The sequence below is a fragment of the Cynocephalus volans genome, chromosome 16, assembly GCF_027409185.1.
Source record: "Cynocephalus volans isolate mCynVol1 chromosome 16, mCynVol1.pri, whole genome shotgun sequence".
Classification (NCBI taxonomy): Eukaryota; Metazoa; Chordata; class Mammalia; order Dermoptera; family Cynocephalidae; genus Cynocephalus; species Cynocephalus volans.
Genome location: NC_084475.1, coordinates 19,084,945 through 19,112,522, shown reverse-complemented (window position 1 = coordinate 19,112,522; position 27,578 = coordinate 19,084,945). Strand labels below are relative to the sequence as shown.

The 27,578-nt window shown below is 49.9% G+C and overlaps 1 protein-coding gene across 4 annotated transcripts in view; it reads left to right on the top strand.

Annotated features, from left to right (window-relative positions):
* USP36 (ubiquitin specific peptidase 36) overlaps positions 1–27,578 on the top strand; it is a 109,704-nt gene that overhangs the window by 13,450 nt on the left and 68,676 nt on the right. For 2 of the 4 annotated variants that reach the window (XM_063081316.1, XM_063081317.1), the window contains exons 6-20: positions 5,288–5,355; positions 5,827–5,897; positions 6,521–6,603; positions 7,703–7,814; positions 9,716–9,856; positions 10,440–10,540; positions 11,341–11,479; positions 13,765–14,448; positions 15,045–15,175; positions 16,889–17,458; positions 18,062–18,270; positions 20,151–20,252; positions 21,624–21,739; positions 22,074–22,223; positions 22,584–24,731. In XM_063081316.1, coding sequence (XP_062937386.1) covers positions 5,288–5,355; positions 5,827–5,897; positions 6,521–6,603; positions 7,703–7,814; positions 9,716–9,856; positions 10,440–10,540; positions 11,341–11,479; positions 13,765–14,448; positions 15,045–15,175; positions 16,889–17,458; positions 18,062–18,270; positions 20,151–20,252; positions 21,624–21,739; positions 22,074–22,223 — 2,677 coding nt within the window. In that variant the 3' untranslated portion in view covers positions 22,584–24,731. Of the gene's footprint in view, positions 1–5,287; positions 5,356–5,826; positions 5,898–6,520; positions 6,604–7,702; positions 7,815–9,715; positions 9,857–10,439; positions 10,541–11,340; positions 11,480–13,764; positions 14,449–15,044; positions 15,176–16,888; positions 17,459–18,061; positions 18,271–20,150; positions 20,253–21,623; positions 21,740–22,073; positions 22,224–22,583; positions 24,732–27,578 lie in introns of those variants that run through there. The other 2 variants (XR_010021934.1, XM_063081318.1) reach the window with 2 other exon arrangements.

The following is a 27,578-nucleotide window of genomic DNA, read 5'->3' as shown; positions in this document are numbered from 1 at the left end:
AAAGTTTAGAATTTATGCATGTGACTAATTGATTACACTATGCCTCATATTCTCTCATGTGTGACACCCTCAAGAATTGTTTTTGCGGGCCGGTGGGTAGCTCAGTTGTTTAGAGAGCGTGTTACACACCAAGGCCAAGGGTTCGGATCCCCGTACTGAACAGCCGCAAAAACAAAAAATTAATTTCCTGTCATTCCCTAGGCTTAGAATAGAACTGAATCTTCTGAAAACACTTACCATAAACAATTTAGGAAACAGAGTTCCAGCACCGTGCTCTCCGAAGCGAGCTAACTGGCCAGCCCACTAGAATGTGGTTTAGAAAAGCTAATTGAGTGGCAGCAACTGTGGAGGTGGAAGCAGGACGCTTCTCAGGACGCTTTTTCACTGTTCTGAGGGCTCCGTCATTGCATGTTCTTCCCCTGCCCTGAAGGGGCTTTGGCACCCCTCCCTCCCTCCCACGCAGACACCAGCGCTGCCCTTGTCCTGTGCGGTGCCCCAGTCTCCTGACTAAGCAAGTAGCAGCTCTGCACTGAGTGCCTCCCGTGTGCCAGACGTGGTATGAGGCACGGGAACTTTGAGGTTAAAGACGTGGTCCCTGCAGCTTCTTGGCCTTTGGCTAAGATCAGCTGTCAAGACGTGGTCTTTGAGTTTGAGGAGCTCACAGTGTAATAGGAAAGACAAGAAAACCAGCCGTGTTTACGATTGCATGTAAAAGTGCTGTCACAGAGGGAGACTGTGGACACTGCACGCACCCCAGAGGACCACCTCGCCTCCGGGAGGCTTCCTGGGAGAAGTGATCCCTGCGGCTAAGGAATCAGGGCAGGAATGTGGCTGGGCCGGGTGAGGGCCTGCAAAGGCAGGTGGGAGGGTGTGGCATTCCCAGCACCTGCAGGCGGGTGCAGCCCTGGGCACAGTGTGCAGCCACCTGGAGAGCTGTTAGGACAGAACTGGCACAGGGGCCGCAGGCCAGTTAACCAGAGTCTGCAGGTGGAGATACTTGGGAAGGGTGGCATGGGAGGTGGAATGGGTGTGTTTAGATTTGGGGCTGGGGGGAGAGGTCCAGCTGTGTGGCCTGCACAGCGGGGTAGGTGGTGGTGAGCCACTCTCTGGCACAGAAGAGGACAGGCAGGGGTGGAAAGGAGGGAGGCCAAGTGTCAGGTGGCCAGGCGTTGCTGGACACTGGTCCAGGGCAGAGATGGATGCTCACCAAACACTGTCTGTGTGGGAGCTTCCACCAGTGTGTAGGTGAAGCGTGTGGGATGAGAAGAATAAGAATGTCACCATGCTGAGCGTTTCACCAAGCCAGATTGTTCCATGTAATTTCCATATGGAAGGGCCTTTTTTGCCTTTATTAATGATTTTTGGTGTTGCTTGTGTTGTGATGGGAGAGTGTGTAATATTTCACTTCATGGAGGTCACTGATGTTTTCTCTGTGACCTAGTACATGTGTTCATGTTTGGGCATCTTCCCTGTGCACTCGAGGTGGCATATTCTCCTGTGTCACAGTGTAACATTTGCTGTACGTGTCCATAAGATCCGCATTGTTAATTGTGTTTCTTCGTCTTCTCTGTCTATACGCGCTTGTCTCCTTCACCTGTTCTGTACTGAGAAGGATGTGTTAAGTCTGTGGTTACTAGTGTGTTTCTGTCTCCCTGCATCTCCTGTAGTTTCACTTTATACAGGTGGTTGTAGTTAGATATTTGTAACTATCATGTCTTCCTTGCGAATTATTGCTTTTAGCATTACAAAGTGCCTTTGTCACATTTAATGCTTTTTGGCTTGAACCTGCTATGCCCAGAATCAAAATTGCAGACCCTGCTTGGTGAAGGTCTCTATCTGCCCTGGCCTTGGCCCACGGCTCTCTGAACACTTTGTTTTAGGAGTTCCCAAGGTTTGGTCTTGCTTTGTAGGTTGACTTGAAAGTCTTTTAGTAGGCAAGTTAAGCCCCTTCACATTTATTGTTAGGACTGAAAAGCGTGGTCTCAACTCTGTCATATTTGTGTATTGTAGTATTACTTTATATAACGTATTTCTCTGCTTCTTTCTCTACCTGATTTTTCTTTGCTTATTTTAAAAATTTCTTCTAGTATGTGGGAAAGTCTGTGTTTGTGGTTTGGTGACTGCCTTTGTACACGTGGCCCTTTTAAATGCTCAGCCCTGACTGTCTGGTTGATCAGTTTTCAGTGGTATCTTTTACTTCCTACCTCTTCCCTTTCTCCTCTCTAGCCATTTTAGTTTGCGTTGTTTCTTTTTTTGTTGGAACATACTGGATTTGTGTATTTTTCCCGCAGTAACCCGTACTTCACAGTGCCCGTGCCCTGCGCCCCCTGCCGTGCTTCTGCCAGAGCTTCCGGCTGCTCTCGGCTGGGTGAAGCCTGTCCCCTAGTGGACTCCTCAAGGGGGACAAAAGTCTGCAGGATTCCCTGGGTTTGAGAAGGCTGTGGCCAGTTTCACTCTCTTGACCTTGTAAATTATTTGCTCTTTCTGCTTAGGGCCTTAGGATTATTATTTTTTTTTAATCTTTAAGTCTAATGGTTTTACTAGGCTAGTCTTGGAGCTGATTGTTGTTGGCCAATTTTCCCAGATGCCTGGCAGGTTCTTGAATATGTCCATTCAGATTTTCCACCCTACCCCCACCCCAGTCCCCTGACCAATGACAGAGGTAGAATCTGTGGCATAGATTGACTCTGGAAGGTTGTAGGCAGAAAAACGTTTTTATTAGCCTAAGAGCCAGCCTGCAGCAACAGGCAAGTAGCGTGTGAACACCGTCACCTTGGGGTTGACTCAGCTTTAAATCTCATGGCTTAGAAAGGTGAGACAGTACTTAAGGCAAACCTCATATGTCAGGGTGTCAGGCTGCCAAATGTGGCGTCTCCTTTGTGAAACGGATACAATTAATTTATCTGTTGCCAGGGAAAGTGATCTTTCTTTGGTGGCATTCAGCACTGATTGGGAAGTCGCTCTTATGTGGGAACACGCACTGGTGGTGTTCTGTTGGTTTGTTTTAAAGACCTTTTAGGTGGTTCTGGAAGCTTTTCCTATGTTCTAGTTTCTTTACTTTTTTGGGGTCTCCAGTTATTACCGTCTCTCATTTCAGCTGCTCTCCTCGTTCCTTCTTTCTTTGTTTCCTTTTCATTCTCTGGTTGCGTCCTTGCCTCGCAGTTGGGGCCCGTGCTGCATTTCCACGTGAAAGTGTTCTTCCCGGGCAGCTCACGCTTCAGACTTCTCACCTTTGAAGATTCTGTCTTTTCCTTCCGTTTCTTAACTGAGTTCTATTAACTTTTGGGGGGGGGGGGGGTCTTTTTAATTTTTAGTCTCTGAATTTCTTATTCAGAATGGTTTTTCATATCCCTTTTTGTTGTTGGAGAACAGTCAGTCCACGTTGGAATTTCATGCGGCCGTTTTCTTTGGTTTGTGCTTGTTTTCTGGGGGGTCGTGTTCAGCCGGTGCAGTGTTACTATTTTCTACTAAAGCGCCTTTGCGCAGATATAGGTGGGCTGCTTTCATTTATCTTGTGGATCTGGAGGTTTCAAGCACGCCGCCTCGGTCAGCACAGCCAAGTACACTTGCCTTAACGGATGACCCTTTCTGGGGAGGCAGAAGGATCAGGTAGCCTCTGGTAGTTTTGGGGTTTTCTTCAGGATCCTAAATTTTCTCTTTTGCTTTTCTTGCCATCCACCGCCCAGTCTCCTGGGGACGCCTGCCTGGTTTTTGGCTTCTCTTCTAAGAACCATAACTTTGGGGCGGCCACCTCCACCGTGTGCCCCTTGGGCATCCTTGCGGCTGTGCTCTCAGGAGACGCTCAGGCCTGCCCCAGCTTTGCCCTTCCTCCCGCTCTTGGTGTCCTCAGGCCTCACGCCTGTGGGAATCTGAAGTTACTGTCTCCTCTGTGGGTCATGTGACAGCTGAGCTTCCTCTGCTTGGGGTCACACTGAGAGTGGGTTCTGTGGGGTTCTGTTGGCTCTGGTTATAACTGGCTCCTAGATGATTTGGGGCATCAGCATTTCGGCAGGTGCCATCACCTGTGGCTACCCACAGATTTTCATTCTGTTCTTGACTGCATCCTTGCTAGTTTTGGGAATTAAAGTGTCTCTTCCTTTGATGAATGGTGGTAATAGTGGGTGGTGGCAGATGATTTTTCATTTCCTAATTTTGCAAAATATGTGGTGACCCTGTGTTAGTCCCCCAAATATCTTGGAGCCCCCAGAGTCTGGGAAGTGGGTCACACAGACTGGACAGAGGCAGAGGCTGGCACCCTCCAGTGGGCTGCAGGTTGTGGTGAAGCCACATGGGGTGGAGTTGCCCAGGTGGTCGCTAGGAGCATGCAGAGAGCCCTGGAAGCAGCCTGATGCGGTTCCAGGTGGAGCCGGAGGGAGCAGCAGGGGTTTGGGGGTAGAGAGGCTAGGAAGGGGGATGCTTGTCTCCAGGGAATGGGCTACATTGTGTCAATGCCACGTCTTCTAGTAAAAAGGCTCCAAAGCCAGCAGGATTTGCCTCCTGGAGGTCTTTGGTGACTGAGGAAGACAGTTTCAGAGGAATGAGTTGGAACCAGATACAGTGGGTGAAAACATGGAACAGAGACCGGATGTGGAGTATTGTTTCCAGAAACTTCCTGCCATGAATAGCTACCCTAGGAGTCCCCACACACTCTTGGCATTTCTAAGGGCTGAGCATCAAGGGCACTGCAGAGCCCAGCTTGTAATTGGTGCTGGGGGATTGCAATGTGGTGCTGCCTGACCCTGAGGTCCCTGCCATGGCCCTGCCACCTCTACTGCAAAGATGTGGGGGGCTTGTTCCTGCTCCCCCAACACCTCCCTGTGTCCTCCCATGTGGAGGCTGGCTGTGTGCTGGCCAGTGGAGAAGCAGGCCCATGGGGGCAGGACCTGGAGGTGGGGGCCACTACGGCTCAGGGAAGGGCTGGCTCCAGCCCCACCCCAGGCTTGGGGCACTTCTTTTATTGAGATTGGAAAGAAAGGGAAAGATGGGGTGAGGACACAGGGCCATCTCATGGGCCTTTTATTTTCTGTAAATTGGATGCAAGATTATCTGTTGGGTCGGGGGAGTCATGAAAGTTTGAAGTGGCTGTTTTGGGGGGTGGTGCAGGGAGAGACCACCAGGCCGTGGTGGGGGCCCGCCAAGGATGCAGATGGAGGGTGTGTGGCTGCTTGTGGTTGGGTGGTGACATTTCCCGGCATCACACTGAGCTGGTGGCTGGATGGGGCTGGGGGTGCAAATGCCGCTTTGTGGCGTCCTGCCATTGTCCTGAAGGTTGTGGCCTCCTTTCCAGGTTGGATCGTCAAACACAGGCTACTACGTTGGTCCATCAGATTTTTGGAGGGTATCTCAGATCGCGTGGTAAGTGGAGATGTTTTCTCTGCCCCTCCTTATCAGGGTTAGTGTATTAACACAGGAAACCTTAGGAGCTCAGGTGCAGGCCGGGTTCCTCACTGGCTGTGTAGACCAGGGCAGGCCTGGGCTTTGGCTTCCTCTCTGGAGACTTGTCACCTGCTGGTACACCTTTGCTGGTTGTTAGGATGTCCTATGAGACAGTCTGGAGAACAGCATCATGCTTGTGTGAAGGGACGCTGGCACCAGCGCTGCCACGGTAGCGAGGCCTGGGAGGGGAGGCGTTGACAGCTGTCACATGTACTCTGGGGTGAGGGAGAATCTCTCCAGATTCTGTGGTTCTCGGTGAGGTTTTGCTCTTTGGCAAAAGCCCAGTGAGAGGATACGTCCCAGTTCTAGGTCTTGGGAACTGGGGGCATCCCCCGGGTGGGTGCAGCTTCCCAGCCACACCCGCTCCACCTCCTCTTTGTTCTGTTGCAGTGAAGTGCTCGGTGTGCAAGAGCGTCTCGGACACCTATGACCCCTACCTGGACATTGCGCTGGAGATTCGGGTACAGACTAGGGGCCTGCCATGTGTTTGCATTGGGAGAGTGAGGCAGGGGGCTGAACAGCTCAATATAGGTGCACGATCAGAGTAGATAAGGAAGAAGACTTTTAGAATCCTCCTACCTCCAGTGGAAACCTTTGCTTCTGCCTCTTTCTGTCTAGCCTTTTCCTGTGCATAGTCTTTTCATGCAAAAAAATAAAGTAAAATGGAGTTTTGTGTTCTGAGGCATGAATAGTGGCCACACTGTCCCACAGGGCTTGAGGAGAGAGTCTGTCATGTGCTGTGGCAGCTGGCACATGAATGCTTGTGGGTGTGGCTCTGTGCCCCTTCGGAGAGTCACCCGATCTTGACTCCAGCTCTGTTGCTGCGTGCCAATCCCAGTGACTGGCCTGCGTGGGGAGCCTCCCATGGCTGCCGCTGCTTATCCCTGGAGAAGGGGCACCAGTGGGCTCCCCACTCCTTTGGTGAGGATGTTCCGAGTCTCAGAAGGTGGCAACATGTGGGCAAATTTTTGTGCAAGTGAAGTTTTGTGATTTGCTGCCTCAGCCTGAAAAAGACCTTAAATCTGCTGTTTCCTGAGTCAGCTCTTCTGCCGCTGATTCTATTCCCTGTTTTTGTCCTTCTCAGCAAGCTGTAAATATTGTGCGTGCTCTGGAACTTTTCGTGAAGCCAGATGTCCTGACTGGGGAGAATGCCTACATGTGTGCTAAGTAAGTTTCACTTTGCTCACGGCAGTGGATTGAGCTGTCCAGAAAGACGTGAGATGAAGTCACCTCACCTGACTCTGTTGTGCCCTCCCTCCCTCTGGAGCGACTGCTGCTCACACCTCTTGAGTGGCCTCTGTGTGTCTTAAAAACACAAGCCTCTAAACAACACAGATAAGTTGGTAGCTGTGGTTCTTAGAGCCACCATTTATGCTGCACTTGTCACTGATCTGAAGGTTCTACGTGTATTAACTTGTCAAGGAGGGACTATTGTTGCCTGCATCACTCAGGATGGGGAAATTGAGGCATGCAGAGGTGCAGCAACCAGCCCGAGGTCACCCTGACAGGATGTGGCAGAGCACGGGTTCACCCTCGACGATCTGCTGCAGAGGGTGGGTGCCAGCCACCCTGCCATCCTGCCTTTTAGATGAGACCTGTCCTGTGGCTTCCAGTTTTTACTTAAATAGTCTTGAGCATTTTTCCACTTCAGCAGGTATAGCTCTTATCTCGTCCTTTTATGGTTGCACAGACTTATAGGGTGGATATTGTTACTTGTATATCCATGTCATTTTAAAGCTGTAATCACTGAAGGATATTTTTAATCCTGTTTTCCAAGTTTCTCCATGTCAACACACTGTTTTTATCCCTCTTTAAGTTCGTTTTCCTCAGCTCTAGAAGCTGCTCACCTTTGCCTCTGTTTTCTCCGTCTTCGTTTACTCGTTTTCTGGCTTTGCTTACGTCAGTTTCCTGCTTGCCCATTATCACCTGGCCACATCTGCTTTAATTTGTGCTTTCCTGTGTTCTTTCAAAGTGACATTTTGCTGCATTTTATTTAGTCTCCTAGTTGGTAAAGTAGTTTATTTTTGCTTTAGAATCTTCAGCTTTTCTCTGGTCTTTGTTTCCCTGCAATAGCTTTCCTTTACTTGAGGTGTGTGTTGATTTTGATTTTAGGGGAGCAGAAGGCATGAGTCTCATTAAGAGACTCCATTGAGAACTCCATGAGAACTCCATTGTTATAGAGGGGTCATTGCTGTTATTAACCTAGCGTGAAGACAGCACTCTTCACAGCATCAGCTAATAACTTTTTCATTCGCCTTCTTCATAGGTGCAAGAAGAAGGTTCCAGCCAGCAAGCGCTTCACCATTCACAGAACATCCAATGTCTTAACCCTCTCCCTCAAGCGCTTTGCCAATGTCAGTGGGGGGAAGATCACCAAGGTGAGTGCTCTCCGTGGTGTCCCAGTCTGCTCAGTGCACCGCTTCTTAAAAGTACATATTCCTGGCTCTATCGCAGAGCCAATGAATTTGAATTTCTGGAGGACAGGGCCCAGGAATCTGCATTTTTTGGAAAATTCCTAAATGATCGTTATGCTCATTCAATTTCAAGAACTACTGTCTTAATGGATTTTTTTCCCCCATCCTCTGCCCATACTTGGGGTATTCCTGATATGGAAGGTCATGGTTTCCTAAATAAGTGTGATGCACACTGGACTGTGTAGCTCTGACCTTGATGTCCTGTTTCATGTTTAAAACAGGTGCAATTACATGCTGTGGCTTTTTATGGCATATAGAGTAAAAATCTTTTTGCACAATGGCATTTTAATAGAAGATGTCTGTGTTTATAAAAGTCTAGAGTTTTGTTCTTAGTTGGAGCCTGGTTGTGTGAGCCTCACTTATCTGAGCCTCAGTTTCCTCACTAGCAGTGGTTGGGGCTTGCCTAGATCAGCGTTTCCCGAATGTCTGCAGAATGGCAGTGCTATATTTTGAAAGAAAGTATTCCATGTGCAACTGAGTTTAGAAGTGCCAGGCTAAAGTTAGAAAGTTCTTTCTAGTCTCAGGCGCCCTCTCAGAGCCTTTGTTAAGCCATGTTGTGTTATGAATCCCTAAGAGGAGAATTTACCACGACAAAGTTTCTGAACATAACTGTCTGAGGAGTCACTCATTTGCTCATCTTACCAGTGCTTCTCATGTGTGTCCACGTGTGCCTGCTGTGCAAGGCACGGGGATCAACGGTGAATAAGATCATTGTGGTTTTGCCTTGAGGAGCGTATGTTTCACCTACTAACATCTCCTGGAACTAGTTTTCCAATGGAACTCAGTTTAAGAAACATTGGTCTGATGGATTTTAGGGGGTACCATACGTAACAAGGTTGGGTTGGAGCTCATGAGCCTGTAGCACTGGGTTTTGAGATTTTCAGTTTGTCAGTAGAAGGAAAAAGATATGTGGGAGATCTCACAGACATTGTGTTGGTCTAAAGAAGCCAGACACAAAAAGTCCACACTGTATGATTCCAGTCACATGAAGTTCAAGAACAGACAAGACAAATCGATGGTGACAGCATTCAGAACACTGGGTATTGGAGATGGGGGCGATGACTGGGACAGGAGGGAATTTTCGGGGTTGATGTTCTATGTCTTGATTGGAGCCTGTCTTCCATCAGTATTCGTTTGTCAGAACTCATTGAACTGTACACCTGAGATCTATGCACTTCACTCTGTAAAATATACTTCAGTTTTAAATAAGGATTTATGTGTACAGGCGGAAATGCTGGTGTATCTCTTATTCAAAAATAATTTTTAAAAATATATTTTCCTATGAAAATGTTCAATTTCCAGAATACATAAATTTTGCCACAACCTTTGTTTTGACCCAATCCATTAAAAATGTAACTTACTGTAGCAGTTGACTATATTGATTCTGCTCCTTGTTTCTGAAGACCTGAAATGAGCATTCTCTCACAGCTCTCCCTGCAATGACGCTCCTGTAGAGTGGAGGGGAAGGAAATGAGTTACTCTGCTCATTTTACAGTTGGGAACAGGGTAGTGAGAGAACTAGTTTAGATGCATAGCAAAGACAAGAACAGACTGTAGATTGCTTGATGGGACAATGAAATAAAGTTTCCCATAGATCAGTTGGAACGGCTCACCTCTTGGCTTCTTGCTTTTTTAACCATTGACTGAGAGAGCTCCTGGCACAGCATCACTGCATGCCCAGTTGCCCCAAATTGTTAGAGACCAGCCAAATCGGGCATTTTGTGTGGTTGTGGGTAGAAAGGGCAAATTGACCCTTACCCTCAAGGGTGAGAATTTTATATGCCTTTTCTTGACTTTTCAAACAGGATGTAGGCTATCCAGAATTCCTGAATATCCGTCCATATATGTCCCAGAGTAACGGCGACCCTGTCATGTACGGGCTCTATGCTGTCCTGGTCCACTCAGGCTACAGCTGCCATGCTGGGCACTATTACTGCTACGTGAAGGTGAGTGGCTTGTGCCTTCTGTGCCACTGCTCTGGATGGTGGGGCTGCCTGCTGGGGACAGGTTTGCAGAATCCAGCCCAGTCCCACTTTGGACTCTGCAGAACAGTAGTTCTGTGCAAAGCAGTGATGTTTGTATCCAGGTCCTCATTGTTGCTTCTCTGCATGGAGTTTAAAGATGTTTTTGAAAACCCGTTCCACTAGAATCTGTAATATTGTTGGACTTGCAGTGAGACACTGGAAAGGTAGCTGCTTCTGGTTCCTGGTCCTGAGAACCCTGGAGAAATCCTGGTGAAATCCCAATATTGGTGGGAGGTGCTGTGATGAGACCTGCCTAAATTTTGTTTAAAAGGGACAGTTTACATCTGTCAGGACACTAGGAAGAAACTGGGACTCAAAGCACACTTTGGGGTCACATTCAAAATTATGCAGATATTACACATTTTAGTAGAGAATCATTAATGGTTAGTTGTTAGCACTTGGATATATGTAGCAGCTGATAGCAGATTTTTTTATTCCTTTTTTAAAAAGTGAGGATAAAGGAATGTTTGACTTTTGTTTTCTGCAACACCGTGTGCCACCTTAGGCAAGCAACGGACAGTGGTACCAGATGAATGACTCCTTGGTCCACTCCAGCAATGTCAAGGTGGTTCTGAACCAGCAGGCATATGTGCTGTTCTACCTGCGGTAATGTGCTCATGCCCCCGCCCCCCTAGGAGCTCACACCCTCTGTTCTCTTCATGCACACGTGGGCCTCCCTAACCTTCTTCTGTCTGGAAGTCACTGGGAATTCTACAGGAGGGAGAAGACTTGGGCAGATGCCATCTCCCCAGTCACGTGTAATGGACAGCTTCCACTGGAAAGGCCCCTTTTTAAACAAAGTCTGCCTGGTTGTTGAGTAAAAGCGAGAGCCTTGGGGAAGGTCAGGACGGGATCCCATCTGCCTCCACATTTGTGCTACTGTGAATGTAAAGGGAAAAGATACTTATCATTTTATGGTATTGCCTGAAATTACACATGTTGCCTCTGGACGGTGGCCAACCATGACTCCTTCCTCTGTGGGGGAAGCGATCCCTCTGCCAGGTAGGAGGCTGCTCTGGGGGCCTACAGCAGAGCTCCTCTGCAAGGTGCCTTTTCTTGGGGCTGGTTGTCACTGGCCTGGAGGGTGAAAGACGTGGCGACTGGGGTGCTTTTGCATCTTCGTTGCAGTGAAGCATTCAGAGTCTCTTACTTTCTGGTACAGTGAGAATCTGATCTTGGATGAATCTGAGTGTGATTTGCTCTGTGCTCTGTTTACATGGAGCAGACGTCTGAGGCTCAATGGAACAGCTTCATGTTAGTTGAAGGGCAAAGTGAGATTCAGAGAAGTGTGTTAGGACAGTCAGGCTTCCCTCAGACTATTTTTCTGCCTTTGCCCCACCTTTTTTAAAAAATATAATTGTAACCTCAACTTTAACTTATTCTGATTCTTTTTCTTCCTTTGACAGAATTCCAGGCTCTAAGAAAAGCCCAGAGGGCTCCCTTTCCAGAACAGTCTCCTCCCTTCCCAAGCACCCAAGTGCAGCCCCAGATCACGTGAAGAAGCACGTGGGCAATGGGATTTCTTACTGCCCCCCGGCTGGAAAGGTGCTTGCTTAAAGACGTCAGGGTTGATGTATCTGAGCCTCACGCTTGTGCTCCTTGGGGATCTTTAACACTGAAAATATGAGTAGTTTGTACCAGTGTTAATATCCTGATTTTGGTAATCATGCTGTGGTTATGTAAGAGAGTCCTTGTTATTAGGAAATACACATGGACACATTTAGAGGTAAAAGGACGTCATACCTGGGATTTACTCCAGTGGTTCAGAAATAGAAATATGTATATGCATGTGTACATGCATACATTACACACACACATACATGCATGTATATATATAGAGAGGATACAGCTTCTGTGATAAAATGTTAACAATTAACAAATACCCTCAAAGTTATCTTTGTGAGTATTTGAAATTCCTGCTAAAACAGTTAAGAACTCAGTTTTACTAGCAGAGTAATAAGTGATTTCCTCTTCCTCATTCCAACCTGGTGATCATTTAAAACCAGATCAACCCTCTTTTGATGACCATGTCCAAGTGATCCTCTCCCTGAAGACTGAGGAGCTGAACCCCATGAAGGCAGTTAGGGCCTTTCTACAGGCACTTACGTAAATCTGTGTTTCCTTCCTAACATTTAACTAAGTAGAAGCTGAAATTAGAAGCCTTGAACTTGATGTAGCAATTACAATACATGATCTCATTGCGAAGTTGGTGATCATGGTAGCCTAGAGCAGGAAGTTAGGACACCTCACTGGCTGTGGCCGCATCAGGGCGCAGAGTGCCATGCCGGAGGGGGAAAGTGGCCACGCGGAGGTCGCCCTGCGCCAGGCACACCTGCAAGAGTGCCTCACTTACCACTAACATCTTCATTACATAAGTTGTTTTCCAAATGCACACTGCAAGCGGCTAAAAGTAATTTTACTTTAAATAACATTGAGCAAGTTCTAGTGTATATGTAAATATTCAACAAATGAAAAGGTTTTCCAGTGTGATGGAAAGATGTACTCCTTTTAGAAAACAATGTTTATTAACACAAACAGAATAAACTATTAGAAAATGTAGGGGAGAAAGAAAAACTCAGAAGAAAATGGAAGTTCATTCTTATTAATCCTCTGGAAGAGGGAAAACTTTGTAAGCTTAAAATAGAGAGATAACATAGAAAAACAAATTATAAATTGGCTTAATTTAAAATTTTGTGCATGTAATATTACAGATAAAGAAACAGTAAAACTTTAAGAATATTTGCAGCAAATGCAACAAAAGGTTAACATTTGTAACATGTCAGGAACTCATTCAAATTACTGAAAATCACTCCAATGCATGGGCAAAGGATAGGAATGCTGGAGTGTTAGGAGCCGAACACAGTGTCAAACCACAGAAGCTTTGGGAAAGAAATACATGTTGCCAGTAAGAGTGCAGTAAATGCAATTTGGCAGTATGCATCAGAATTCTTGAAAATAAGAATGTTCATAGCCAAGTAATTCCATTTCCAGAAAATTAGCATGGGGTTCTAAGTACAGAAAAAGCTTCAACCTTTTGATTGTTCATTCAGCAAATATTTTTCAAGCACTGACTGTATACAAGACCCTGAGCTAGTGGCAAGAGCTGTAGAGCCGAATGAGAGATACAGGTGCGGCCTCATGGAGATTTGCAGTCAGGTGGGGAGGGGCCGACATTAAGTATTTAAGTACAGAGTGAGTTATTTTCCTACAGTTGCACTAAGTGTTATGGAGGAGAAGGATGAGGCGTAACAGCAGCTGGAGACTGGAAGTTACGTAAACTAACCACACGATGAGGCGGCTGCTAGTTGGACATTACAGACATTTGTTGAGAGCGTAGCCTATAAAATGCTTCAGATGATAGCACTGAGATAAGACTGGGCTGCAGCTGTGCAGGCCAGACCATTCATAGGAAAAGGGTTTAGGTGAAGGAACTTGGGTAAATTTTTTCCTTTATACGTTTTTGTATTTCTCAAATCTTGATGCAAACGTACTGCTTTCCTGATGTAAAGATGGCCATAGAGATACATACCCACATGTACACAAGTCACGAAATACTGAAATTGGTTAAAGAACAGGGGGCTGGCTGGTGAGCTCAGTTGGTAAGAGCACGGTGTTGATAACACCTAGGTCGAGGGTTCAGGTCCTGTACTGGCCAGCTGCCAAAATAAAAGAAATAGCAACATTTTTAAGCTGTATCCATATAAATAATTTATCTTGATTTTGCTAGTCAAAGGCCATGCCTACTACTAAGATAGGCTCTGACCTGGTGGGCGGGTTGCCTGGCTGCTGCTTCCTTGAAGGTTCTGATCATGCTGTTTGTTCTCCTTCAGCGACAAGACTCTGTGGCCATGAGAAAGCTGCAGACAACTGAGGAGATTGGCGTGCCCATTTCCAGGAATGGCTCCATGCCAGGCCTGAAGTCCCAGAACGGATATGTTCCTCCGAAGCCACCCTTGGGGTCCCCTTCCCACAAACTCTTCCTGACTCCCTCACACATGCCAACCGTCCTCGATGAGCCCGGGCAGAAGGCGAAGAAAGCGGCCCCCCCACAGCTCTTCTCCCCATCGCTCACGACTCCTCAGGGGTCACCTGGTACCAGCCACTCGAGTAGCAGCAAATCCAGGAGCCGAAGGCAGGGTTCCTGGGACAGCAGGGACGCAGTCCCACCTACCTCACCTGAGCTCCTGGCTGAAGCCACTGCCAATGGGCATGGGCCGAAGGGGAGCGGTGAGCGCTCGGACCTAGGGAGGAGGGGCTCCGGCAGCTCCAGCATGGAGCGCTCTGCCAGCAGTGACTCCGTCAAAGCCCCCCAGGCCCCCAAGAGTGGAGCTGCCCGTTTCTGTGAATCTCAGGAAACAAACTGTCCCCCCACGGGTCACTCCAAAGCGCTGCCAACTGAAACAGATTCTAAGAGTGTGAAGCTGAAGTCCCCTGTGCTGGGGAACGCTGCCACAGAGCCTGCAAACATCATGTCTCCTCCACCAGCCAAAAAACTGGCCCTTTCAGTCAAGAAGGTGGGTGTGCAGGGTCTCATCATTAGAAGCAAGTCAGTAGGGCCCAAAGAGCAGGTTTCATTGTGGTTTTGGGGGAGAGGAAAGTTGTGTAGGGGCTTTGGCCTCCCTTGTTCCAGAAAAACAAAGTTCCCATCCATTTGCAGATCTTGGGGTGAAGGTGGTGGGGTTTTGAGGGAACCCCGACTGTTTTTCTCCATGGGGCTCGTGGAGGTTTGGGCAAGGTAGCAATCCTCAATTTTTACTGTAGACAGAATATCCTAACTGAGCCCCAGAAGGAGGGCTGGGCCCCCAGGACACATCCCCTGGTGGGTTTGGGGGGCTGGCGGGCACTTCTGCAGCACAAGGCTCGTGAGGTGGGGTGACACGAGGATGTATTTGTGGTGCTGAGATTTTTGATTAAATTTCCTTCCTTTTTTCCTTTTTGTTTCTAACCAAAAACACTTTTCTGATTCTTCTTCTACCATTCCCCCCCCCCACCTGCCCCCTTTTTTCCTCCTTCTGTCCCCTCATCCTTTCTGGGCTTTTTTTTCCCCCCCTCTTCACTCACGGAAACCTTTTTTAGACCACCAAGTTTTTATTTATGTCAATAACTGCAGGCCAGCACCCTGCGGAGGGCGACCGGCAATGACCTCCGTTCACCTCCCCCCTCACCATTCTCCGGCCTCACCTCCCCCACGAAAACCACTCACCCTGCCGTCGCCGCCGTGTGGCCTGTCCATCAAGCCAGGTAAGCTGCGTGTGCAGGACCTTCTCTGCTGTGGGTGTGTGGCTTGGCTGGGGACAGTGGCACGGACCAGCAGCCTCACAGGATGAGCTGAGCAGTGTATAGCTGAGGAGGTCCAGGGCATCAAGGATGAGCCCCCCTTCTCTGTTCCCATCTGCTAGAGGCTCAGAGGCGATTTAGTCTCCGCAGACCTGGTTTTTCAGTTTTGCCTTTATTTTTCATCCCTTTGCCGCATCTGTGACCTTTGATGACTTGGTGTGCTGGGGACTGACCTATCCTGTGGCCCCTCGCCAGCCCCATGACAGAAGGTCACGGTAGGAAGAAGAGGCAGGGCTTCTAGAAAGACCCCTAGTGAGCTCAGAGTCCTATGAGTCCTTTGGGGCCGTCTTCTGCCTGCCGGTGTCAGGTTGTGATCTCCCAATGACGCACCCCAGGCATCTGGCTCTGGGGAGGGCTCTCTCTCTCTAGCCTTGCAGAGCACCCCACCTGGGGCTGCTTGGGAGGTTCGGCTCTGTGGGAGCCACAAGACCACCTTCAGGGCCCTTCAGGCCCCCCCATACACACTCTTCCTGAGGGCTTGGATCCTTCCCTCGCTACTGAGACACTGTTACAGAGTGGTGCTCACGTCACTTAGGTGTGTCATGTGACAAAGAGTTGCAAGTTACTGGTAATGAGTGTGTGACAGGTGGGGGGTGCAAAAGCCTTTGGTAGCTGAGGAGGAAAGAAGCAAAGAAAGGTAAGGGCAGTGGGGTGGCCTGCTGGACTTGGTGCGTGCTCAGGCCCCAGAGTGCTTTGCACCCCCCTTTCACTCTAGTGGCACGAATCAGCCCCTCTCTTGCACCTGCAGAGGCGATGTCCCCACCAGCACCCCAAGCTCCACCTTCCTCTCTCTCTGACACTCGCACATGCCTCCCATACTTGGCATACTGTTTTTTGTACACAGTAGGTCCTTAAACAATTGAGGCATTTTGAGGTTTTTTGTTTCTTTGTCATATAACTGTTTTTGAAAAAATTCCAGGAAATGCTTAGGTGATGTGACAGTGTAGTTCAGTTGGCACGGGCACTATAGTTTGTTCTGGTTCAGATGATGACGACGACAGTCCTGTTTAATTCAGCAACCTTTGGTTGGGCATCATCGCCCCCTGTTGACAACTGAGAACCCTATGGTTTGGGGTGGGAGGGTACTTTCCTCACCTAGAGTGGCTCTTGTCCTGTCCCTTACACATCTTGCTGTGTAATTCTGCTCTACAAGTCTGTTTTCCTAGTTTTCCTGGCCCCCAGAATTGAGAGGAAAATAATAGTGGAGTATTCACAGGCCTGAACCTGCCTTTCTTATAGGCTGACTTCTTGCACTTGAAGAGCTCAAGACTTTGGGAGGTTGGGAAATAAATCCTAACAGGATTTCTTTTTTCTTACCATTTATTGCTTAGTGAAGCTTTCCCTCCTTGACACATTTGTACTGAAAATTAAAAACATTAGAGTTTGCAAATATACTTTGAACTGTTTGGTGACAAGAACCAAAGACATATGATTCTTATTAACTTTGATCTTAAGTAGACTCTGAATTTCATTATTAACCTGTTACACATAATTGATGTATATCTGAGAATTACAGGGGAAAAAACCTTCTAGAATTCTTAGGTGAGGGGGAGGGTGGGGGCAGGCAGGAAGGAAGAGCTCTGTCTGGTCTTTCAGAGCAGCCTTCCCGTTGCCCAGCTGTCCTCACAGGGCTGTGTCACCCGCTCCCAGACCATCCAGCCGACCGAAGCCTCCCCTCAGCCCCCACTCCACGTCACTGGCCAGTAGTACCCAGCCCCCAGCGATGTCCCAACTATGGAGCTGCCCCTCCGCCTCGACTGCCCTGCCTCAGGTCAATGGGGACTGCTTGTCCCCTTCACACCAGCCACCGCAGGCCAGCGAGGCCCCTCCCAGCCTTTGTAAGAAGAGGAAGAAGACCCGCGTGGGAGCGCTCCCAAGGCTGGGCTCAGAGATGCACCTCTCAGGGCACCCTGTGGGTGCAGCTGCCACGCCTGGCAGGAGGAGGAAGAGGAGCAAGAGGCCGCGCCCAGAGGAAGCTGTCCCACAGGAGGGGCCCATGCAGAGGCAGCTTGGGGGCCCTGAAAGCAGGACGAAGGGCCCAGCAGAGCTGCCAGCTGGCAGCCAGGTGGAGGAGGGCAGACGCCCGCAGGTGGCCGGCCACCCCGTGAGCAGCAGGAAGCGGAGGAGGAAGGGAGCAGAGGTGCCCGGCGGGGAAGACAGCCTCCACCAGTATGCAGCTGGGCGCAGGTAGGTGGGCACGGCAGCACCTGTGCCCCTGACCCAAGAAACAAAGTGAAAGTGAGCAACCCATCCCCACTTAGGTGAGGTCCAGAAATGCCATATGCCGATCTAGGCCTCTAAAGTGTGCAGGTGCGGCAGAGTGTCCCTGCAGTGAGTGTCAGTGGGTTGTCCTTGGAGTGCCGGTGGCATGGACAACCGTGCCCAGTCCTTGGTGTCACTGTATGTGCTGGGTGGTCCAAGGATGTGAGGTGAGATGTTTCAATAAGGTCCCAGCAGTCTGCACATGCAGTTTGTTGGACTTGTCTAGTTAGGTTAGGAATGTGACTTTGTTACTTTCTCTGATGCGTCACGCCTGGACGTGTGGGTGTGGACAGCAGGCACTCATGACATTCGCCACTTCTCTAGCCCCAGGGAAGGTCTGCCAATGTGTGGGGAGTGAAGGGTGTCACAGGGACAGCTGGCATGCGATGTCCTCTGGCTCATGGGGTGGTGTTGTCTAGAGTTAGTAGAGGCATGTGCTCGTGGAGCTAGCTGGGGACCTGTGTCTTTGAGCTCTTGCCCTTGCTGTCAGTGTGCTCGGAGAGCTGACCTGCCTCTGACTTCCCGCAGCTGCTCTCCTAGGCACAGTGGCGAGCCAGAGACCACGGCAGAACCTCCAAGGAAGAAGAAAAGGAGAAGAAGAAAGCAGGAGTCACAGCAGGCAGGAGGAGAGGAGCGTCCACAGGGCCAGAGGAGTGCCAGGCCCAGCCATGCTGCTGTCCCCGAGTCGAGAGGCCACTCGCCATCTGTGAACGGCCAGCTTCCTGGGGCCTGCACGGGTATGCCCCCCATCACGGAGGGAGTGCTGAGGGGGTGGATGGGCCTAGAGCGGGAAGGGCCCAGGTGAAGCTGCGGCCGACGTCTTTCCCTCGGGTGAGACCCTACAGGAAGGGGCATCAGCTTCTGGCTGAAACAACCCCTGGGGGGTGGATGCAGGTGGCTTTAAAGCGTCCTGTGAGTGGGTCTTCTGAGTCGAGGTGGTTCCTGCTGAGCCTACACGCGGATGTGACTAGCTGAACCCCAGCCGGCGGGTTCTTTGGGACGCCTGCACTCAGAGGCTGGGCTCAGACGTGAATCATCCTCTCTTCCCCACGTAGCTGGGCCTCTGAAGACAGTGCAGTTCTCTTGCTGCCAGGGTCTGTGTGTGATGCTGTCCCTGGGCCTTTCTGCGGTGACTTAAGGCATCCCCCTCCCACCCCCTAGTCAGGGGCTGCTTTTGTTGTACCTCAGCAGGCTCTTGCCACGGAACTGTCTAAGTGAAGGGTGGGGCCCGCTCTGCATCTGGGAATCAGTCCTTAGTGCATTTGGGGCAGCCGGGCCACTGGAGATTGATTTATATTTGTCAGACTTTTAAGAAATGAATTGCGGCATAAAAACAGCGTCATGAATTACCTTGCGAAATGCTGCTACTGGCAGTGAGGTTGGTGGCTGTTCAGTGACCTGGAGGTATAGACAAGGCCGCACTGAAGTGATGGGAGAGCTGTGCTTGATGCAGTTCTTGGAGCAGGAGAGCTGGATTGCTGTGCACAAATTCAAGCACTTGTGGGCTGGGACCTGCTGCTTGGGCACTCAGGGTTCAGCCCAGTGCCATATGGTGATGGGCCTCATGCATCGGGCAGGTGCTCAGCTGCCGTGGTCATACAGTAGGGTCCCCAGCCCCACATTTGCACTCAGTCCTGAACACCTCAGAAGAGAAGACTGCATGAGGAAGGGTGCTTCAGGCTCTCAGCATGCTGGTGGCTCTGTGTGACAGGTCCCGGGCTGTGCTGAGCAGCAGTGGGAGAAGAGGCCAGAGAGCGGAGCGGGGGATGCTGTCGTGCTTGGTGCAGGGGCACTGATCCTAGAGGTCCCCAGGAGTCAGAGGGCAGAGATGAGGTCAGGTTGTGCTTAGGGAGTGATACATGCCTGCAGCTGGGTGGCGGGCATGTCAGAGGGGCTGGGACAGGAACCAAGGACTGGTTCAGGAACTGCGTCTGGATCCTGAGGAGGGTGGTGAGGGCTGTTGATGTGCGGACGTGCCGGGTGGCCTAGCACTGTGGTGCTCACCAGTGGCCAGGCTCTCACTGGGCCAGGGCTTGGGGAGCGTGTGGTGGTGGCACTGTCCTGTACCTCCCATTCTGGAACTCAGATTGCTTTTGAGGCGCTGCCGTCTCTGACATGAGCAGTGGGTCCCATTTAGAGCTGGTTTCGTGCCCTGCCCTCCGTCAGACCAAGGACTGACACTGTGGCTTATAAGGGTTTGGTTTGGCTTTTGTTTTCTGCAATTTTCTTGTTTTCTGTCTTTTCTTTTCCAAGAATTGATTTGGGCAACAGCCTTTTCTAATTGATAAAATCATCATTAATATGTTAAGCACTTAAGTTAGGCATTAGTAAGTATTTACTATCAGTAAGTTCTGCAATTCTGTTGTAAATAATAGGCATGTGATTTGTTTCCTCAGTGGTTTATTTTATTGAAACATGATTGTACATATCTGTGAGGTACCGTGTTGAATATCATTACCTGTGTGCAATATGTGATGCTCAAATCAGGATAATTAGTACATTCAGCATTACACAGTGTAACCACTTTTGTGGCCTTTCACCAGTGTCTCGCTAACCCTCCCTTTCCCCTCAGTGGTTTATTTTAAATGTTTGTGTTTCTTGGCTACTCTTATTGCAGGGCTGGGACGGGCTCCTCTTGAATCCTCGAACAGAGAGCAAGAATCCGATGTAGTCCAGGAATTGCTCAAGTATTCATCCGATAAAGCTTATGGGAGGAAAGGTACTGGTTTTGATTGGTTTTATTTTGAAGATGGCGAAGGTATGGAATGGGTCCTGGTGTATTGTGAATGTGGGGGGCAGGCGTCACTCAGCTTTAAAGATGAGAAGGGGAATCTAAACGTTTGTTTAGGATCGTCTTTAACCCCTCACCTCTAGCTATGGCACGAAGGTGGGTTCTGTCCATGGAGGGATCCAGAACATCTCCTGCAAGTCCGGGAGCAGGGGAAAGAGCAGAGCATCTCCTCCAGGCAGGCTGGGCTGGGCAGAGTATTAGGGTCTCTAATAGGGGACGGGGCAGAGTGAAAAAGATTCAGCACCAGCAATGTCGGTTCTTACCTGGAACATTATTTTTGTAAATCAGACTTCGAGAACAAACCTGAGGTCTTTGTTTATCAGACAAGGGCATGAGTTTAAAAAGAACCGAACTTTGCAGGTTGGTGATACAGAGAGTTTAATTGAGAGTCACTGATGATGTTTCTCTGTTGACCATCATGTACAAATTGGATTACTCTGTCCTCTCCTTTTCTGTCTTTGCATGTCCATTTTCACCAAAAGGTGGCACTCAAAAATTTTGAACGCAGTAATTCCCCATTACCTGTGGGGGATATATTGCGAGAGACTCCCATTGTATGCCTGAAACCAGGCTAATACCAAACCCTGTATCTACTATGTTTTTTTCTATACAAACATACCTGTGATAAAGTTTAATTTTTTTTTTTTTTTTTTTGTCTTTTTCGTGACCGGCACTCAGCCAGTGAGTGCACCGGCCATAGGATCCAAAACCGCGGTGGGAGCGTCGCCACGCTCCCAGCGCTGCACTCTCCCGAGTGTGCCACGGGCTCGGCCCTAAAGTTTAATTTATAAACTAGGCACAGTAAGAGATTAACAACAATAACAATAATAAAATAGAACAATTATAACAGTATGCCAGCATGTCCATTCTTGCGCTTTGGGGACATTGTTAAATAAAACAAGGGTGACTTGAACAGAAGTGCTGCGACACAGTCACAGTCGATCTGATGACCCAAACGGCTACTGAGTGACCAGCGGTGGGGGGGGGGAGTGAGTGCAGCAAAGAGACGCAGGACTGAGGCATGATGCACGTTTTGGGCGGGATAGAGCAGGACGGCACAAGATTTCATTATGCTGCTTGGAGCAGTGCGCAGTTTAAAACCTGTGAATTGTTTATTTCTGGGGTTTTCCATTTAATATTTTTAGACTACAGTTGATTGAAGGTCACCAAAACCTCAGTGCGGGGGGACTACTGTACTTAGGAGTAGACCAGGTTAGTTGGTCAGTGACATTCTTGGAGAAAGTGCACAGGGTAGCTGGGAGTCCACAAACGTGCTGACACCATGTGTCTATTGTCCAGTTCTGACCTGGGATGGCAAGATATCAGCAGTCAGTCAAGATGCCATTGAAGACAGCAGACTGGCTCGGACTGAGACTGTGGTTGATGAGTGGGATGAAGAGTTTGATCGAGGGAAGGTATGAGGTGTGATCATGACCTTGGGCTGAGGGAGCAGGTCGGAGGCCCGAGGGCTGGGAGACTTGAACTTTGAGAGCAGGTGTACGTGGCAGCAGCGGCCTGTAGTGGTCAAGGCAGGGCTGGAACGCGGCTGCGTGGGCTCACTGTGTGGCCGTGGGCAAGACTTGACCCTGTTGTTGCTTCTGTCCGTTCCTCAGTGGAGGGGGGTGGCAGCGGGTCGTGGAGGGTCAGCCCGCTACACAGCACATGAGAATTGTGCCTGCACGTGGTAGTCTTGCCGCAGTCAGGTGACAGCCCTTCCTGTGAGTTGTGATACTACTATTCTTGATATAGGAAAAGAAAATGAAAAAATTCAAGAGGGAGAAGAGAAACTTCAATGCCTTCCAGAAACTTCAGAGTAGATGGAACTTTTGGTCTGTGACTCATCCAGCTAAGGCTGCCAGCCTCCGCTACCGCCGGCTGATCCTGCTGCCGACGAACTAGGTGAGTATGTCGGGGGGTGTGTGGGTGTGGGTGGATGTGTGCGTGTGGATGTCGGGGAGAGTGTGGGGATGTGGGGGAGGGTGTGGTATATGTGGAGTGTGTATGGGTGTGTGTGGGGGGTATGTTTCTGTATGTGGTGGTGTGTGTGGAGCATGTGTATGTGGAGGTGTATGTGGGGGGCGTGTGTGGTGTCTGTGAGCATGTGTGTACCAGTCACTTGCAGAGGAGGACCATGTAGCGTATTCCAGTTGCATCAAGATGCCACGTGTTGACTTCTCTGTTGGACTCACACCAAGGGTGACAGCGTGAATGTTAAGGTCTCGTTCCTCACTGTCCGGACCAATGTTCTTTGTCCCACAGCCTCTGGAGACAAGGCGTCCCTTCCTGGGTCTGCGGGATCTGTCCAATCTGAGGGAGCAGCCTCGTGTGGCCTCTGCTGCCTGTCATCCCCCAGGCCACTGCACTGTGAACCTGCCACGGTGGGAGCTCTCCTGGCACCAGTGTCCACAGACAACCTGACCAAAGGCTTTGGGCCTTCCACAGATCAGGAGCTCGCTGTTGACATTCACAACAAGCCCCACAGGAGCAGCCACAGCATGTACGTGTCAAGCAGAGATGGTAGCACAGCCGTGGGATGTCTGGAATGGGCTGAGTGTCCTCGTCTCATGGATGGTGGTGCCTGTGCAGGCACAGGCATCTGCCCCTGGTCTGGGCTGTCAGAGAGAGTTGGGGGGGTTGGCGGCCACGCACCTCCCGGTGTCCCCACGTTCTCAGGACGACAGGTGTGTGCAGGTTGCTCGCCATGGCATGCCTTGCTCCCGGCAGCCAGCACTGCCATCTGCTCGGTGGGGTTGCTGTGTCTGTGCCTTGCTGTCCGTTCTCAGACAGAGCCCCCAGGCTGGCCCCACACGGCCACTTCTCCCCTTCCCGACACTCTGGACTGTCTCTGGAGAGCGTGAGGCTGTGGGGTGGGACCCTTGCTGTCCCCGCTGACACATCACCTCTGAGGCAACTCTCCTGCAGCTTCCTGCAGTGCGATAACCCACGGGTCTTTATTGAAGTGGTGGTCTCAGGTGGAATTCTCCATTTATTTTACTACTTAATCTAAAATGTTTATTTTTGGCCAGGCCTGTGGCTTCCATTAGCAATATGTTTCCTTACTTAATATGCAAATACTAGCTTTGTTCGCTCAATTTTATGAGTGTTTTTGAATTTAGATGATTGTACAACTCTGGAGATGACTTTTTTATCTTGCTCAAGCTGTGCCTGCAAACTTGTAATTTAATAAATATGGGAAATCCTCAGCTGAGGTGATATTTTCCAGAAAAAAGACAGGTGTTGCAGTAGTAGAAGGTATAGAAGCAAACCTGGAGCTTACACCTCATGGTGTGCATCTGCACGTCCTTCCTGTTGGAAGCGCCACCGGTGGAGCTGGACTAGGTGTGGGACATGGGCCATCCCTTGTCTGTGCCGTGCTCCTCGGGGCTTTGCTCTCTGCCCTGCCTCCCCCGTTCGGACCCAGGTGGATACTGGTTTACAGAAAGAAGAGCAGCTTTTTTTTTTGAATGGGGAGATTCATTCATTTTTTCATGTGGGTGATTCTTTTTGGTTTTTCTTCTTGTTTTTTTTTTTTTTAATTTGAAACGCTATGTCCTGAGCTCGTCGGCTGCTTCTAGTCCCAGCAGAAGGTAGACAGAGGTTTGTGAGAGCAGGTCCAGGGAGCTCTGCTCTTTCTTTAGAGGACTGACTTCTGAAAGTTGAAAGATGCAGCCCGGCTTCCGTGTCATTGGCTCTGTGATTTAGCAGCCTGGGCAGGAAGGCAGGTGCCTTGGTGGGTGGCAGAGTTTTCTCTCCCTCCCGAGGTGTTGACATTCATTCCTGTATGAGCTGTTCCCTGCTGTGTTTTTTCGTGATGTTCTGTGGTTGAAGATTTTGGTTGTCTGCTAGCACAGAATTGATCTCCTTACTTTCTCTTCCTCCTCTCCTCCAGATCATTCTCTTCCTGTCTCCACTAGACATTGTAAAGCCTTTTCCTGAGGATAATATGTCCGTTATCTCTTGGGTGGTGGTGAGCATTCGCCCAACTTTCTAAGCACTTATCACTGTTAGTGTCAAGGCCTTTCCTTCCACAAAACACCATCAGCCAGATGAGGTGGGAACAGAGAAAGCCCAGAAAACCAGTCCAAATTCCAGGTGATGTGCACATATGTAAATATATATATAAGAAATCAGAGCTTTTATATAGCAGCCACTTGGTTGACTTAGAATCCAGGCTCGATTTAACTTTGCACCCGGGCGTGGAGGTGGAGGTGGGGGAGGGGAGGGTGACTTCCTCTTGCCCCATGTCCCGCATCGTCCCACTCACTGCCCGTGGCTGTGAGCTGCTCTCACAGCCCCGTATGCTGGTTGCACAGGTCTGTGTCCACCCTGCTCCGCACCTCTCCAGGAGCCTGGGGAGCTGCACATGTTGCCAAGATCTTGGTGCAATAAAATGTTGTGTTTTTGTGAGTCCTTCCTGTGTCTGTTTTTTTCCTTTGATTTAAAAAAAAAAAAATTCTAGCCAACTCCCAACTATTTCCCCAGTTTAAAAAAGATTATCTTTGTTGCACTTCAGGGTAGCCATCAGTAACCAGGAAATGGGTCATCAGTAACTGGAAGAAGAATCTTTTGAAATGGCCACTAAACCTGTGGGTGATTTTAAATGAATACCGTGATAAGGAAACTGGGAAACAATATCGTCCTGCCAAGGCTTGTTGTCACTGGTTTGTTTGTTTATCTTAGTGAATAGTGTTTACATTTCTGCAGGGAAAGATGAGGGAGAAATAATAGGTTTCACTACCTGTGTGAGCTCTTCACAGTTGGCAAGAGGGGGGCAGGGACTCCCACCTGCACTTGCCAAATTTTGCGTGTGTGTGGACAGAGCAGGGTGTAGCCATTTGGTTAATGCCAGTGTGGTCCCTTCCAACCTGGCGGGTGTCCCAACTGCTTCTGCACCCACAGGTTGAAGGGCTTGGTGAGGAAAGAATTGTTTTTTGTATGAACTAGAATTCTCTGTTGATGTAGGAATTTAACTTAGACTCATGGAAATTGCTGGTCTTAAGATGGTCAGTCCCAGCCACAGGGCATCTGTGCTGAGCAGGGGTCAGGATCCAGCTGATTCCATGTGTCCTGGAAGTAGAGGTCAGGCTCGGAGGAGCAGGCAGGTGCCTGCTAGGGTGCCCATTGGCCAGGAGGTTACATTTGGCAAGAGCAGCCCCGGTGAACAGGTGACTGAGAAACTCCAGGAGTCCTGGGGCAGAGGTGGCTTTCCAGGTTAGGGGGCTCTGTTGTGGGTCGTGCTTGACACTCTCATCACCTGACTTCTGTGGCTCCTGCCTCTTCCTGCAGGGGCTTCTCAAAGCTCTCCATGCGATGTGTCATAGACACAGGGAATCTTGTCTTTGGTCTAGTCACCTTAGGGGTTTGGTCACACAGCTCAAAATGAGGTCAGCCAAGGAAGAACAGGTGGAGTGAGATAGCGCCAGGACCCAACCTCAGTGAAGTAGCAGAGAGTGGGGGCAGCCCACTGCAGCCCCACCGAGCTCTGTGCCAAGCAGTTCCCAGCATAGTCTGGCAGTGGTGGGGGTGGGGTTCTGAGACCAAGTAGGTTGGTGATCCAACAGCAGTGCTGGGGGCAGTGTCCACATGCGTGAGAACACAGCTCTTCCATGGTTACTGCTGTTTTTGAACATCATGGTTGGTTCTGGGTGTGTGTAAACATGAACAAGGCCCAGTTTTCTCAAGGGCTGGACTGATGTGCCAGGGTGGGTGAGTGCTGTTACAGAGACGACGGGCCATGGGCAGGGCTTGGCCGATTCTGCCCACAGTGCTGTGGGCAAAGGTGACATGAAGGTGTTGGAAGTAGGAGTCAGCTGGCAGGACTCATTTCTATAACCGGAGGTTGCTCAAGGTCTGGTTTGCTGTTGAGATGCCTGAGGCTGGTAGTGGTCCCTGTGATGGTCTTGAAGGTGGTGGTGGGGGCGGGGGGCAGAAAGCATAGGGGACAACAGGGTAGGATGACCAGTCCAGTGGGCCAGCGAAGAAGTGGCCAAGGCTGGAGTTTGGAGATTGGTAGTGGCTGCAGAGGTGGGGTCACTTAGATGTTTAGGGGATCTAGGAGATGTAACAGATAGATGGAAGGTTCTGGGTGGGGTCAGTGGAGCGGGAGGCCAAGTGGTGGCCAGGGAGGTTGTTGGTTTCAGAAAGGTCTTTAGGTAGGTGACAGATTCAGTCTGAGATAATTAAGGTACTGGCAAGTCACTGAGACTGGGAGCCCAGGGAGAACTGTAGGTGTGAGGAGTAGGCAACAGAGCTGTGAGTCTTCCTGTGAAGAGGAGATCCAGGTGTCTGGACATCTGGGGAACCAGGTGGGCATCCATTCAGTAGCCCTGGACATGCTGTTAGAGGTAGTTCGAGCAGTGAGAGTGACCTTCGGGTCAGCACAGTGCTGGGTGGTATGGGAATCTCTGCCCTGCGTCGTGGTCAGCACAGATGGTCACTAAAGCAAGTGTAGCTTTAAATGAGGGCTGCTGTGAGGACAGGCCCTGTGGGCTCAGCAAGGTGGTGTTCCCTTTTCCTGTGCACCTGAACTGGCTCCTCCTGAACCCACACTGAAGCCTGGAGGTGGCCCCGCTGTGACCCGCCCCAGACCCGGCTCAGCCCCTCCTGCTGCTGCCGCCCACTGCTGCATCTGGAGCAGGAGAGTGCCGGGCAGGTCGCCCCGCTGCCGTGGGTCTGGACTTCCACGGGTGTCTCGCACTGCTTGCGTTTCAGGATTTATCCCCGGTCGTCAGGCAGCTCCTCTCTCTCATTCCTTTCTGTGGTTATTCTAAACTTTTTTGCTGTCTTGCCCGTGTGCCCATTATTCTTGGCAAATGATTTCTAACCCACCACAACTCCCCTCCCACACCAACATGAAACAACGAAACAGGAGAAAACCAAAGCTGAAGCCAGTCCTCCCTCTCCATCCGTGCTTTCCTCCCTCTCTCAGTGCTCATGTGGCTCCCAGTGCTCATGGAGGAGCAGCGTGTCCTGGGAAGAGTTACTCAGTGAAAGTGTGAGTAGAATCAGAACCTTGGGGTGAGGCTCGGGCAGCCGCATCTAAAACCTTCCCGAGAGATTCTTGGACAGCTAGGGTTGAGGATGGTGGTCCTCGTGCCGTGTCTCAAACTTGAATGAGCAACATAGGGTGCAGCCTTGTAACATCAAGGTCACGGTTTCAGATCCCGCTACTGGTCAGCCGCCAAAAACGAACACACACAAAAAACAAATGAGCAACAGAATCACTGGGGTGTCCTTAAGGCCCAGGTTGCTGAG